This window comes from Haemaphysalis longicornis, unplaced genomic scaffold (genome assembly GCF_048455015.1).
Source record: "Haemaphysalis longicornis isolate Haplotype H1 unplaced genomic scaffold, Haemaphysalis longicornis Haplotype H1 scaffold_171, whole genome shotgun sequence".
Lineage (NCBI taxonomy): Eukaryota > Metazoa > Arthropoda > Arachnida > Ixodida > Ixodidae > Haemaphysalis > Haemaphysalis longicornis.
In genome coordinates this window covers 36,688-48,758 of record NW_027526277.1, presented here as the reverse complement: position 1 = coordinate 48,758, position 12,071 = coordinate 36,688, and the positions used below count along the sequence as shown (strand labels likewise).

The 12,071-nt window shown below is 50.3% G+C and overlaps 1 protein-coding gene across 1 annotated transcript in view; it reads right to left on the bottom strand.

Moving 5' to 3' along the window:
• Window positions 1-647: 647 nt before the first annotated feature.
• Window positions 648-12,071, bottom strand: part of LOC144166453 (glutathione S-transferase Mu 2-like) — a 28,713-nt gene continuing 17,289 nt past the window's right edge. Inside the window, exons 2-4 of the mRNA XM_077695966.1 lie at window positions 8,392-8,605; window positions 4,887-5,078; window positions 648-1,176 (exon numbers count right to left, since the gene is read on the bottom strand). Coding sequence (XP_077552092.1) covers window positions 985-1,176; window positions 4,887-5,078; window positions 8,392-8,605 — 598 coding nt within the window. The 3' untranslated portion in view covers window positions 648-984. The remainder of the gene's footprint in view (window positions 1,177-4,886; window positions 5,079-8,391; window positions 8,606-12,071) is intronic.

Below are 12,071 nucleotides of genomic sequence, written 5' to 3'. Positions count from 1 at the left end.
ACTACAGTTGTTTTTTTACCAAAACTGGCTGGACGGTGCAAGTAGTGCAGTATATGCTCTCTTTTTTTCTAATTGATATCCTCAGTAGCACTCTGCACTGCTCTTCGCAAGTTCAGGTAACGAAATGCTCCTACTGTTGCCAAGAGGTTGACTGAAGTTGTAGTAGGTGTAGAAATCAAGATTCTGAATCTCCGACGAGTGACGCTGAGCAGAAGAAGAGTGCTTTACTTGTCCTTCAATGCACATTTCCATTCCGGTTCACTGCACGACTGGCTCTTCATTCGTTGTCCTGCCGAAGGGCGTGCCACGAAGATGCAGACCACGAAGATGCGTTGCACATGAAGCTGGGTCTGCAGTCATGGTGAAAGGTCGAAGCAATACCATTTCCCACGGAAATGTCCTCTCCATTCACATAGCGCAAGTTTAAGGGCAGAAGGGATGCAGATGCTTTAAAGACCCTTCCCAAGACTGCCGGTTCGTTGAGTGGCCAATGCGAAACATCTGCAGCATATTTTCACATTAGTCATTTCATGACAGCCCTGTGCTGAACGCATTACAGGCGTCGTATTACAGGCAATCGAAGGGTTCATTGTTACTCATTTAAAAATTCTTGCTCAAGGGAAAAAGAGAGGTCAGGGAAAGAAATAGAGCAACGTGTAACGCGAATTTTATTGTGCAACAGCTGATTTTGGCTACAGACAAAAACGGTAAAAAATGCTATGAACAAGCGATTCCATTAGTAAATGTATAAGGTACAGGTGAACTTGAAGATAAACAGAGTAGAGAAAAATGGAGCCAACAACAACAAAAAAGTTTTCATATGATCAGCGGCTTAAAAAGCGAAATTTGGGATAAAACTTTACAAAAATCGACAACACAGAAGATTGGGTAAAGAATACGGATTTTTTCAAGCAAGCCCTAGGAAGGTATGGTGTTCCGCAGTCCTTTTTGATGTCCGCCGATCTCATCCTCTTAGTCCTGCGCTCAACAGTCGTCGGCCGGTGGCTTGTGCTGTGGCCCAAGAGCTTGGGCGTAGGGGCTAAATATTGGCCACTGCTTGAAGCGATCAGAGGTCAGGTATTCCTTGAGTTTAGGCAGAGAAGCGACGCGCTCGCAGTACTCCTCGAGCTGAGGGTAGCCCTCGCGGAACGTGCGCGGGCCAAGGATCTTCACGACCTGCGTTGTGAGCAAAGGAATGATTTCAAACCCATCGTGCCACCACGTTTGCTCCACTCCGGAGTGCTTCCGCTTTAATTAAGCGCAGCACCAAAGAGTCAAAACAATGTTTATTGATACAATGGCGTTGCTGCTGTCACCACTGGCGCGAAAGGATGGGTGAAGGGGCGACAGCGCGTGCAAATTAAGACAGTCGACTTGAAGGATCGGAGGAAGGTGGGGGAAGAATTGTCTTGCTCTATGAATGGTTCCACATCGCCCTGCCCGAACCGTGGAATCTAGTGAATTTAGCACGTTCCATTTATGACAACGGAGGACACGAGTTGAAATTTCAATAGAACACGACAGGAGGATCGGTAGATCGATGCCGAAGAGATGATCAGATAATTTCTGAAGACAGTGGTCGACGGCACATACCAGACAATGGGCTACTCCAAGAAGCAACATGCACAGTACGTACAGTCGTCCACACGCTTAGCTGGATGATCACATTTGACTTTAGGGTGGAATATCTCAGAATTTCGTAACAAAAACTGTTCAAACGGATGTGGAGGACTTAAGAGACGCATTAAACTTAACAGTCGTGCAGCAGTTGTGATTGAGTTACATGACACCAAAGCCAGCTAAGCCTGCAGACGACTTCCTTTTTATTAAACTGGCTCATGCATAGTTCATTTACACAAAGTATTTACAACCTTCAACTCGCAGCCGAGATAATTCAGCAAGAAGTCAGCATCCAGAGGGGCTCCCCTCTCTCCTCCGAAACCCTCTACTCCTCACTGTAATCGCCAAAGCCTCGCCCACTGAAGGGACGTCACATTCTGAGAGCAAGGAGGACCCACATGAAGCCAACGACTGGCCACGACACCAACAGGATCTGACAGCCGTGCTGGCTTCCGGGGATGAATCTATGGCGCTGCAGACTACGGAGCGGGAATAGGGGTGGGGAGGGGATTCTTAGGCAAGGAGCTCTTGGACCCTCGGGTCCGGATCACTCGCCGCCGCCACACGTTGGGAGAGAGTGTGGACGGGACGAAAGCGATCACCCCGGCACTCTCACCTTCGGTGGTGCAAGGTTGCCTTGAGTCCGGAGAGGGAACAATAGGGGCGGCAATCAGCGAGGGGTGGATGTGGTGGTACAGGGCCGGGGAGGGCAGGGATTCAGTTTACCGTTCATTCGTGTGGGAGAGGGAGTAATGCTGGAGGGGGACGGTGCGAAGGACACACCTGAAATGGGTGGTAAGAGCCTCAAAGCTGAGGAGGGGGTCAGACCCCGTAATGTTGCAGGCAGAAATAAGCCGCAGACGCTGGCTGCCAATGGGTTTTATCAGCCCCGGTGGACTGCCACCGCGCGATTTGATGGACTAACAGACGTGGCAAACCGGCGATAGCGGAAATGTCCCGCCTTATACAGTTCGACTGATCTTCTAAAAGGACTTCGAGCTGGTCAGAAGTCCGGTCAGTGGTTTGTCAGGAACGCAGCGCAGCAGTGCGCACCGCAGACGTTTCAGGTTAATTACCTTCAACTAGTGAAGGGACTCGTCGTCGGGGGTGACGTATTTCTTCACGAGTTCATCGCAGTCTAACAGGGGCGTGTGCTCTACCCTGCCAGCAATGCAAGCTGGCTCAGGCCGTTTTTCGTTCGTCGCGAAGCCAGCAACTTCGCGGCGCCCCGCCTTCCCGAGGCGGCAGAGAGTTTCTCGGCGACAATAGTCCTGCTGAGCCTCGGTGAGCCCTCCCCGCTGAACCAGCCTCTCGAATAAGGGAACGTTTCATTAACGTCGGTTAGAGCTCAAGCGCTATCCAGTGTCTCCGGGATCATGGCACGGGCCGCACCCGCACCCACGCATCCGCGTTTCTAGCGTTACCACGCAACGAGCTAGCCTCTGCATAAAACTCAAAAAAATTCCCCCGCATTTCCCCGAGGGGGAGAATGTGAAAGTGCGAATGCACGGTTGTCGGCCCGCTTGCGGCGCTTGCGCTCGGCCCCCGCAGCCCACCGCCTCGCCGCCTTCTCTTCCATCTCTTCCATCGGGTTTGTAGTATCACGTGTACACCACGCAGTTATCAAGCCGCTATAACGCCGCTGAGTCGCCAACGCACGCCGCTGACGACGTAGTTTGAATGCGTTAAAGATATAAGGCGCGTCACTAACACTGATATCAGCGTCGTCCCGTGGCTTGGTCGGTAGAGCGTCGCGCTGCGGCCGCAAAGTCCTCGGATCGAAACCTGGCGCCGGATGCTGTTTCTTTTTTAAATATAGAGGAGCACTACGGACGCCGACGCCGCCGACGCCGCCGCCGCCGACGCCGGCGGTGGATGGTTTGGGGTCGCTTATAAAGTGCATTCGCACTTTATAAGCGCACTTAAAAACAGCGCGTTCTCCATTTTTGGCGCAGGGGAACACGCAAACCGGTTCCCTTTTCGGCGCACGAGATGCGCTGACCTCCACAAAAAAGGAAGCAACTACGCCGGCTACGGCTGAATAGAATGTACATGCGGTTTTCCCCGTGGAGCTACGCCTGGTGGCCCGAAAATGGGCTTCGCCACTGCCGCTTATTCACTTGCATTTACCAGGTGCAACGTCCCCTTCAGAACGGTAGCGGAGGAAGAGCTGGGCTTGTTAAAGCGTGCCGGCGACAACGTTGGTATTAGCCGATACTGCACGGGAAAGCACGCTGTGGCACAACCTTCCGTTTTTCCTCCCCCGCCCCGAAGATATGCCAACCTTATAGCCGATCCCCCTTGTTTCCAGCGTGTTGACCGGCTAGCCTACAACAAGTGCTTCTGTGGCTGCCAAAGTTCTCCTTCTGTAAGCTACTACCTCCTGGATTGTGTCGAAACACCCCCTGGTGGCCCGATTTAGGTGCGTCATTCACCTCCGACTAGAACCCTCACGTGCCACTGGCCAGCACCTAATAAGTAAAAATTATCATACTACTCGTGAAGTATGCCGACAAAAGCATGTCAGAGGTTTCGCGGCAGTGAATCTGATTCACGCTGTCTGTGCCTGTCCGTGATTGTCACGAGTTCTACCTTGCACGAGACGACAACCGCTACTGTAGCGGTTGAATGACGCAAGGCAAACCTGGGCCCTGGCTAACCGTAACAGGGCTGATACTTTAATGGCACAGCGAGCTTGTTCGTGATGATGATAACGACCGGCGCATACCCAGCGGGAGATTTAACAGCTGTCACCTGCGGCCTTTGTGAGGTGCCCGGAGCCTTCGTTCGTGATCATCTAAGACATTCTCTCATGCTCTTGCGATTGGTGTACCCTCTGTATTTTGCACGTGTTGTAAGTCACGTGGCTGTACTCCACAACGCCGTACTCATCCTTTAGTGTTCAGTCTACACGTGTTCGCGTGTGGGCACGGAAGCCACTTCCGTGTTCCGGTGAAATGCTCGGTTTCATTGCGCGTTTCTATGTTGTGCGTTCCTCCCTTGCTTGTGCGGACGTTGATGTGGCGTCCATCTGTAACGGTGAACGAACTGAAGACTAGGATTAAATACACAACACATGTCTCATTGCCGATAGCGGAACATGCAAGAAGGTGGAAAGATATAAAAAAAGATGGCACGGCAATTTCAGATTTAATGTAAATAATTCGGCTCGCTCTAATTAGCGGTAATGGTGTGCCAGTGCAGGAGGCATCCGTCCTGCATCCCAAAACACAAGAGTGAGGGTGGTGGTGATGACATCCACGTACCTGCAGGGTCTCGTAGAGGAGGAAGTCGGCGTACGTGACGTCCTGACCTGCGCAGAAAGGGCCGTGCTTGGCCAGGTACGACACGACCTGCCGAAGCTTGTCGGCGACGATGACCAGAAATTGTTTCCGCTTCTCCTCCGAGTAGCCCGGCTCGTAGCAGAGACGCAGAATGGACTTCATCACGTCAAAAGCCTGTTGGCCGTACACCAGAATATATTTACGGGTGTGAAAAAAAAACATTAGTTGCGGTTCTCGGGTCATGCACAATACGTTGCTTAAATGCATATGAATATACATATATATATATATATATATATATATATATATATATATATATATATATATATATATATATATATATATATATATATATATATATATATATATATATATATATATATATGTATCGCACCAGACCGGTATTCTGGAGGTCGTGGGTTCGGATCCCACCTGGCGGGCATTTTTTCTTCACTTTCTTTCTTTCTTTCCAAATTCTTAATCTGTTTCAATGATCTACCACATCCTCCCCTTTGCTTTCCGAGGTTTTCTCGACTGCCAACCCTTATTTCTATATATATATATATATATATATATATAATAATAATAATAATAATAATAATAATAAACTGCCCCTGTGAGAACGTACTAAGATTTCTTCTGACTTTACGACCGTGGACCCATCATTCTCAAACACAGTGCCAAACACAGGAGGGGGGGGGGGGTGCGATACCAGCTCTATTTTTGCAAATACTCCCTGTCGAACTTGTTTTCTTTTTGTGCGCTCGCTCACTTCTTTAAATATGAATGGATGGACAGGCTGGTGTCCTGATTGAGTACATAGAAATGCTTACGCATTCAACAAACGACACGAAAACCATGCTGGAGTTCGGCAAGATCGTTTGGTTCCGATTTCTGTCACACTTGATAGGCCTGCGTACAAAATGTTGGCGAATGGATAGTGTTTAAAAAAAGGTATATTTTTTATGGGCGAAGCACCTTAGGGGCGCGGGCTGTCGGCGCCTCGTGTTGTCGTCTCGTGTCGTCACAGTAAATCAAGTTGTCAAACTATGGTAAAAAACGAGTGTATACTGGATAAAACCGGTTCAAAATAAACTAACATGATTTAAACTAGCTTAAAAAACAGAAGTAATTAGGATTTAATTGCGGTAACAGCAGAAATTTGTTAAATTCCATCTCGAAATTGGTTTATAACGCCAGGTTTTCTCCTGTAGAGCATACTTCTTAGCACGGTGCGGCGTGTGACACGAAGACAACTCTTACGACCACTCTCTCTCACATTTATTTGCTAAATCCGTCTCAACGCAAAAGAGGGCGCCACCGCCTCAGCAAGCGCGTGATTGCTATTCCTACCGGCGCGTCTCCGGCGCCCAATCAGCGTACGCCGTGTGACAAAAGAGAGAATAACAATCTTTGAATACACTTGTACACTGCATGCTTCGCCCCTTTCAAGGTTTCACGATAGTGGAGGTGTCCCGGGACTTTTTTGTAACTCCTCGTTGCCCACCTCGGGTCTGTGAGCTGGTTTCTTGAAATATGACTGGACGGACACGAGGGTTTGCTGGCTGAGTGCATACGGAAATGTTTAAGCATCAAAATAAGTGGCACGAAAACCATTCTGGGGCTCCGCAGGATCGGTCGGTGGCCGACATATGTCAAGTGGGGTCGGCTTTGGACCAAAACGTCGACAGGGGTACAGTTTGTAGAAAGGTATACTGTCCGTACTGTTGACGGCAACCGAGGCCCACCTACTACTAATTAAGGATATATTAGCCGAGTTCCGTGAGCATGGCTAGCGCCGAGTGAGTGCTTTTTAGCCAAAGTAGTCGCTTGTTCTTATGTGTCGCTGTAACTTCTGTGGTATGCACAGACGGTCCCGTTGCTAATAAGCTTCGTTGTGCTGGCGCTCACTAAGATCGCTAAACATAATTACCTTAATTTTTTTCAAATGAACACGTTACAGGTGTTAACTGGCTGAAGCCACGCAAAGGGTTGTGGTGCCATGCAGTTGGCTTCACATATAGATACACAAATTTTGGCACATGTCGTTAAGGAGAGTTTCGTTGCTTTCCGTAGTGCTGCCTAGGGAATATTTTTTAATCCACTTGAAATGCAGTCATATGGTCGGAAAGAAAACAGGTTTATCAGAAAACTTGCCACTTTAAGTGAAACCCCTCCTGGTCCAGGAAGGATTTTTTTTCTTGGGGGAATGCAATGCTAAAGGAAGCACAATAGCAAAATAGATCACTAAGACATCCGCTGATGTTTCGTCCTTAGCGCGGTTTTTCTTCAAGCTCAAACGTAGTAACTAGCTCACGGGCCACAGCAAGCCCTCCTGAAATTTTCTTCATTTGCGAAGCTTCTAAGAAAGCTGTGCAGTTTTTCTTTGTATATGTACGACAGCGTTACATGTTTCCTTCGCACAAACGTACTCTACTCTGGCAATTTCCCCCCAAAATGGTCGACCCATTTTCGGGTTAGTGTGCCCCAGCACCCCCCCCCCCTTTTTTTTTAGGGGGGAGAGAGTTCCGAAAAGCAAGACTTTGACCGAAACGCGCGCGTTCCTGTGGCTTTACAAGCCCGAAACACGGTGTTTCTCGCATGCCCCTCACACACCGCGCACATCGTGCGTTGCGTTTTAACCGTCTCAGGGGTCGTGTTTTCTGGCTCAAGCAGTGGCATTGGCTGTCTGTCGCTACTTTTGTTGCCCACCAATATTCACATTTAGTCGCCGTCGTTCCTATTTTATCCTCTCTTTCCCGTACTCGACGCCGTGCTCGCTTAACAGTCCATCTTACGCTGAGAAGTCGGTCGACGGGTGCGTCGAAGGCAGGAGCCGGCGAGGAACTGGCGCTTCCCAAGCAACTCGGCAGGCAGCTGCGCGAAGGCAGCGCACAACCGCTGCCAGTTAAGCTTGAAGTCCCCGATCTCACCCTGTCGTTCAATGTTCTACTGCCGCTCTCCACGGAACGACGGGGCCTTTTCTTATCGACATAGGCCACCTAATAAACAAGCAATAAAGCAATAAAGCAATAAATAAATAAATAAATAAATAAATAAATAAATAAATAAATAAATAAATAAATAAATAAATAAATAAATAAATAAATAAATAAATAAATAAATAAATAAATAAATAATATTCTCGTCCGTGGCTTGGCGACTTGTGCAAATGAACTCGGGCACCAGATTGGTTGCGTATGCAGTCCCTGTTACCCCTGACATTTATTTCGACAAGTGCCACCGGTGTAAGTCAGGGCAGAGCTAGCAGACATGTTGTAGGCCTGTCCACAGCCCACAACATCAGGAGTATACATAAGAGTAGGAGGCCATATTGCTTTGCTCCGACCGAGCGGATCAAATCTGGCCCATTCAGCAGCCGAAGACGCCTCCAGAGCCCAAGAGCTCTTGGCCGACGTCTAGGATTACTGGTTGTCACACAATAACGTCATTGTTCTCTCTCTCTCGCTCTCTCTCTCTCTCTCACCGTGAGCTCGAGCACCTCGACCCGTTGCCTAGTATCTTCGTCCTTTGGGGCCAGCCCATGCTTGCGGCCCAGGTAGCGAAGGATGGCCATGCTTTGCGTTATCCGCACATCTCCATCGATGAGGTACGGCACATTAGGGAAGTCCAACTCTAGCTGGTACTTCTCCTGCAGCCACTCCTGTCGGGTCGGCTCGGGGCCGCGGCCGAAGCCGTACCTGTGAAGATGTATTAAAGCAAAGCTTTCTACCTCTACCAGCCAACGGTTCTTTCGTGGCGTGCGGGACAACAAACCTCCCAACGCGACGGAGGCGGCGGCATGGGGGGTGGGGGGGGGGGGCGTTCACTCACAGAGCACACTATAGATGGCGCGAGGCGAGTTTACCCAGAGTTCCCAGCGGAAGTGCCTGCTCGCCGGCGGCGGTGTCGGCGTAACGGCTTTGTCGTCTGCTTTGCCGACGGTTGTTATGGGTCTGTTTTGGCGCAGCTTCGCGTCCATTGCGCGCTTCCTTCGCACGGCTTGCTTAACTTGTTTGATAGCACCTCCTGGGGAACCCGGACCCGACGGAATTGAGTGGTCGTACGGCAAAGATACGTTAAGGATTGGTTTGGAGGCCGGGAAAACAAAGTGTAGAGACCACAAAGAGACATTTGGCCGCTAGAGAAAAGCTACCTTATGCACACTGCTTGCCACGAATGGGACTCCGTTTTCCAAATTGGTGAATACCAATTCGGTTGTGTTTTAAGAGGTATCACAAAAGGCGGAAGGAGCAACTGGTTCTGATAAAAAGCGATTATAAAAGTTCCCTCAACTTTCTCGCAGTTCTCAAACTGATTAAACTAACTAGTTTAAACCGGTACAAATGGGAATCAATAAGCTCACATGCCGAATTGTTTTGATGTTTGTGCCACGCGGTAATGTAGTCCCGATCTAGCACATCAGGATGGCTCGGTTCCGCGGTCTCACCCTTCGAAAGACGCTCCTCTCCGTTTTCTTTCTGCCGATGCACGGCCAGGCTACAGCGGCGGCATCCACCGTTTTAGACCGCCGACGATGCTGCTGCGTTCGGGACGCCGCCCCCGTGAATCCCAAGTAACGGCAGGCAGAATCTCCGGTTTCACTCTTTGTAGAGCCACGTGTGTGAATTCAAGTGACGTCACATGGACAATTGTTGTGGGTGTCGTTTAAAGCTTTGCTTTCCAACCACCTTCACAGCGTCGATTGGAGCCAATTTTTTCATTGTCATGAGGTGACAAAGTGGTCGTTCGGACACAACGCTGTGGTGTCGACGCTGAACTATTCACGTCGAAGCTTTCTTTGTCCGGAGCACAGCCCCCGCGGGTTCTGTCTCAGTACCGACATCGCGTAGATAGTGTAAATACATCGCTGCTGCGTCACCTCAGGTTCGCTTCACGATATTCGGGATTAAAGCAGATTGCACGAGCGGTTAAAGCTTACCAATCTTACTGGGACATTGAAGAGTAGCATGACGTTGATTTACATCGACGTAGTATTGCAAAATACATCGTACTCACCAACAACAGGGTGTTCCACGCCTATGGAATCTGCTGAGACAGCGGAGCTGCAGGCTGGCGCCCACCTCCTGAAGATGCGGGTGTTGCTCACAACGCCCTCGCCGCGGTATGTACGTACTCGTTGCTCACCCGCGGAGGTTTGGCAATTTATCGGTGCATATATACGCTTTGAGCTTCGCGATTGCTGCGCCGCCTGCCGCCGCTTCTCCGCGGCGCTTACGAGACGACCACTGCGAAGCTGACAGCAGCTCATGCAGGGTTCTCCTTCACTTCCTTTTTCCTTTCCGCGCCCTCAACAACTTGTTATGGCGATGTCTGTATGCAAATAGTAAGTTTAGGCCACTTCAAAAAACAGCTGCGTCCTGATAGAGTGCTCGAACGCCAACAAGTACTATCCGGGGACGCGGCACTGCGCGTTTCTTCACTCTTATGGGCGTCGGCGACGGCAGCAGTGTATCACCACTGCCACCTCCGAATACATCAGGCGCAAGTGAATTCTACAGCTCCTATGCCATGCCCACTCGCATCAGTACGAACTTCTGTCGGAGCCGTAGCATCGAAATGGGCCAAAATCGGACAACGGGTCAGAGGGTGAATGAGAGTGGAAAAAGCCGTGGCTTGCGCGGAGCCCCACGAGAACGAAGTATCGGTCTTTAGAAGATCCGTGAGCGGGCGGGCTATGCCAGCGAAGTGCTCGATGAAGCGGCGGAAGTAAGAACATATGCCAACAAAGCTGCGAACGTCCTTCGCAGATCGAGGGACAGGAAACTCTTTGACGGCGCGCACCTTGTCAGGGTCAGGTCGCACACCATCAGCGTCTACTACATGTCCCAGGATCTTAAGTTGTTGGCCGCCGAAATGGCATTTGGACGCGTTGAGCTGGAGGCCGGCTCGGCGGAAGACCGCAAGGATGTCCGAAAGACGTTGGAGGTGTGTCTCGAATGTTGGGGCAAACACGATGACGTCATCCAAGTAGCAGATGCACGTCGACCACTTGAAACCACGCAACAGTGAGTCGATCATCCTTTCGAATGTCGCAGGCGCATTACAAAGACCGAACGGCATGACCTTAAATTGGTACAAGCCGTCCGGCGTCACGAAAGCGGTCTTTTCGCGGTCCATGGCGTCAACAGCAATCTGCCAATACCCAGATCGTAGGTCGATAGACGAGAAATATGACGCACCGTGAAGGCAATCGAGGGCATCATCTATACGAGGGAGCGGGTAAACGTCCTTCTTAGTGATTTTATTCAAATGCCGGTAGTCAACGCAGAAGCGCCACGAACCATCTTTCTTTTGCACCAAGACGACTGGTGATGCCCAAGGACTTGAAGAAGGTTCAATGACGTCCTTGTTCAGCATTTTCTCTACCTCGTTTTGGATGATTGCTCGTTCCGTATGAGACACCCGATATGGTCGCCGGCGCATAGGGCCCGCATCGCCGGTGTTGATGCGATGCGTTACCTCCGAAGTCTGGCCTAACGGGCGGTCGTCCAAGTCAAAGATGTCCCGGTAGGATGCCAGTAGCTCGTGCAGTTGGCGAGATTGTGAGGCGGAAAGGTCTGACGACATCATCTTTGTTAAGTCATCGGAGGTCGGCGGATGACCTTTCGGACCGTCGGGCGCACTTGATGAGACATCAGTGCACACAGAATAGAGCTGGCATCCATCGAGGGAACAAACAGTGGCCAGTGACAGTTCCTGTGGAAGCACTTGGCAGGAAGGACCAATATTCAAGAACGGCAAGCTTAAGCGCCACGTCGTGTCGTAGGAGAACATCAGTCAGAGGGGAAACAATGTACACACCGTTCGGGACAGGTGGGCACGGGGACAAAGGGACGTAGGTGATGGCTTTTGGAGCTAATCTGAGGTGTTCGGCATAGCATAGACGGTGATAAGGTTCAGTGTCGGCAACAGGACCGATCGGCAGATCCCGACGAAGGATACCGGAAGCGCAGTCTATAGGGCGGCGTGGTCAGTAAGAAAATCAAGACCAAGAATAATGTCATGAGAGCATGCGTCCAGGACGGTGAAAAGGACTGGAATTTTATGTCCTGCGATGCCAACTCGAGCTGTGCAGAGACCTGCTACGGTGGGCGTCCGACCGTCGGCGACTCGTACAACGTTGGAAGGAGCAGGCGCCATAAC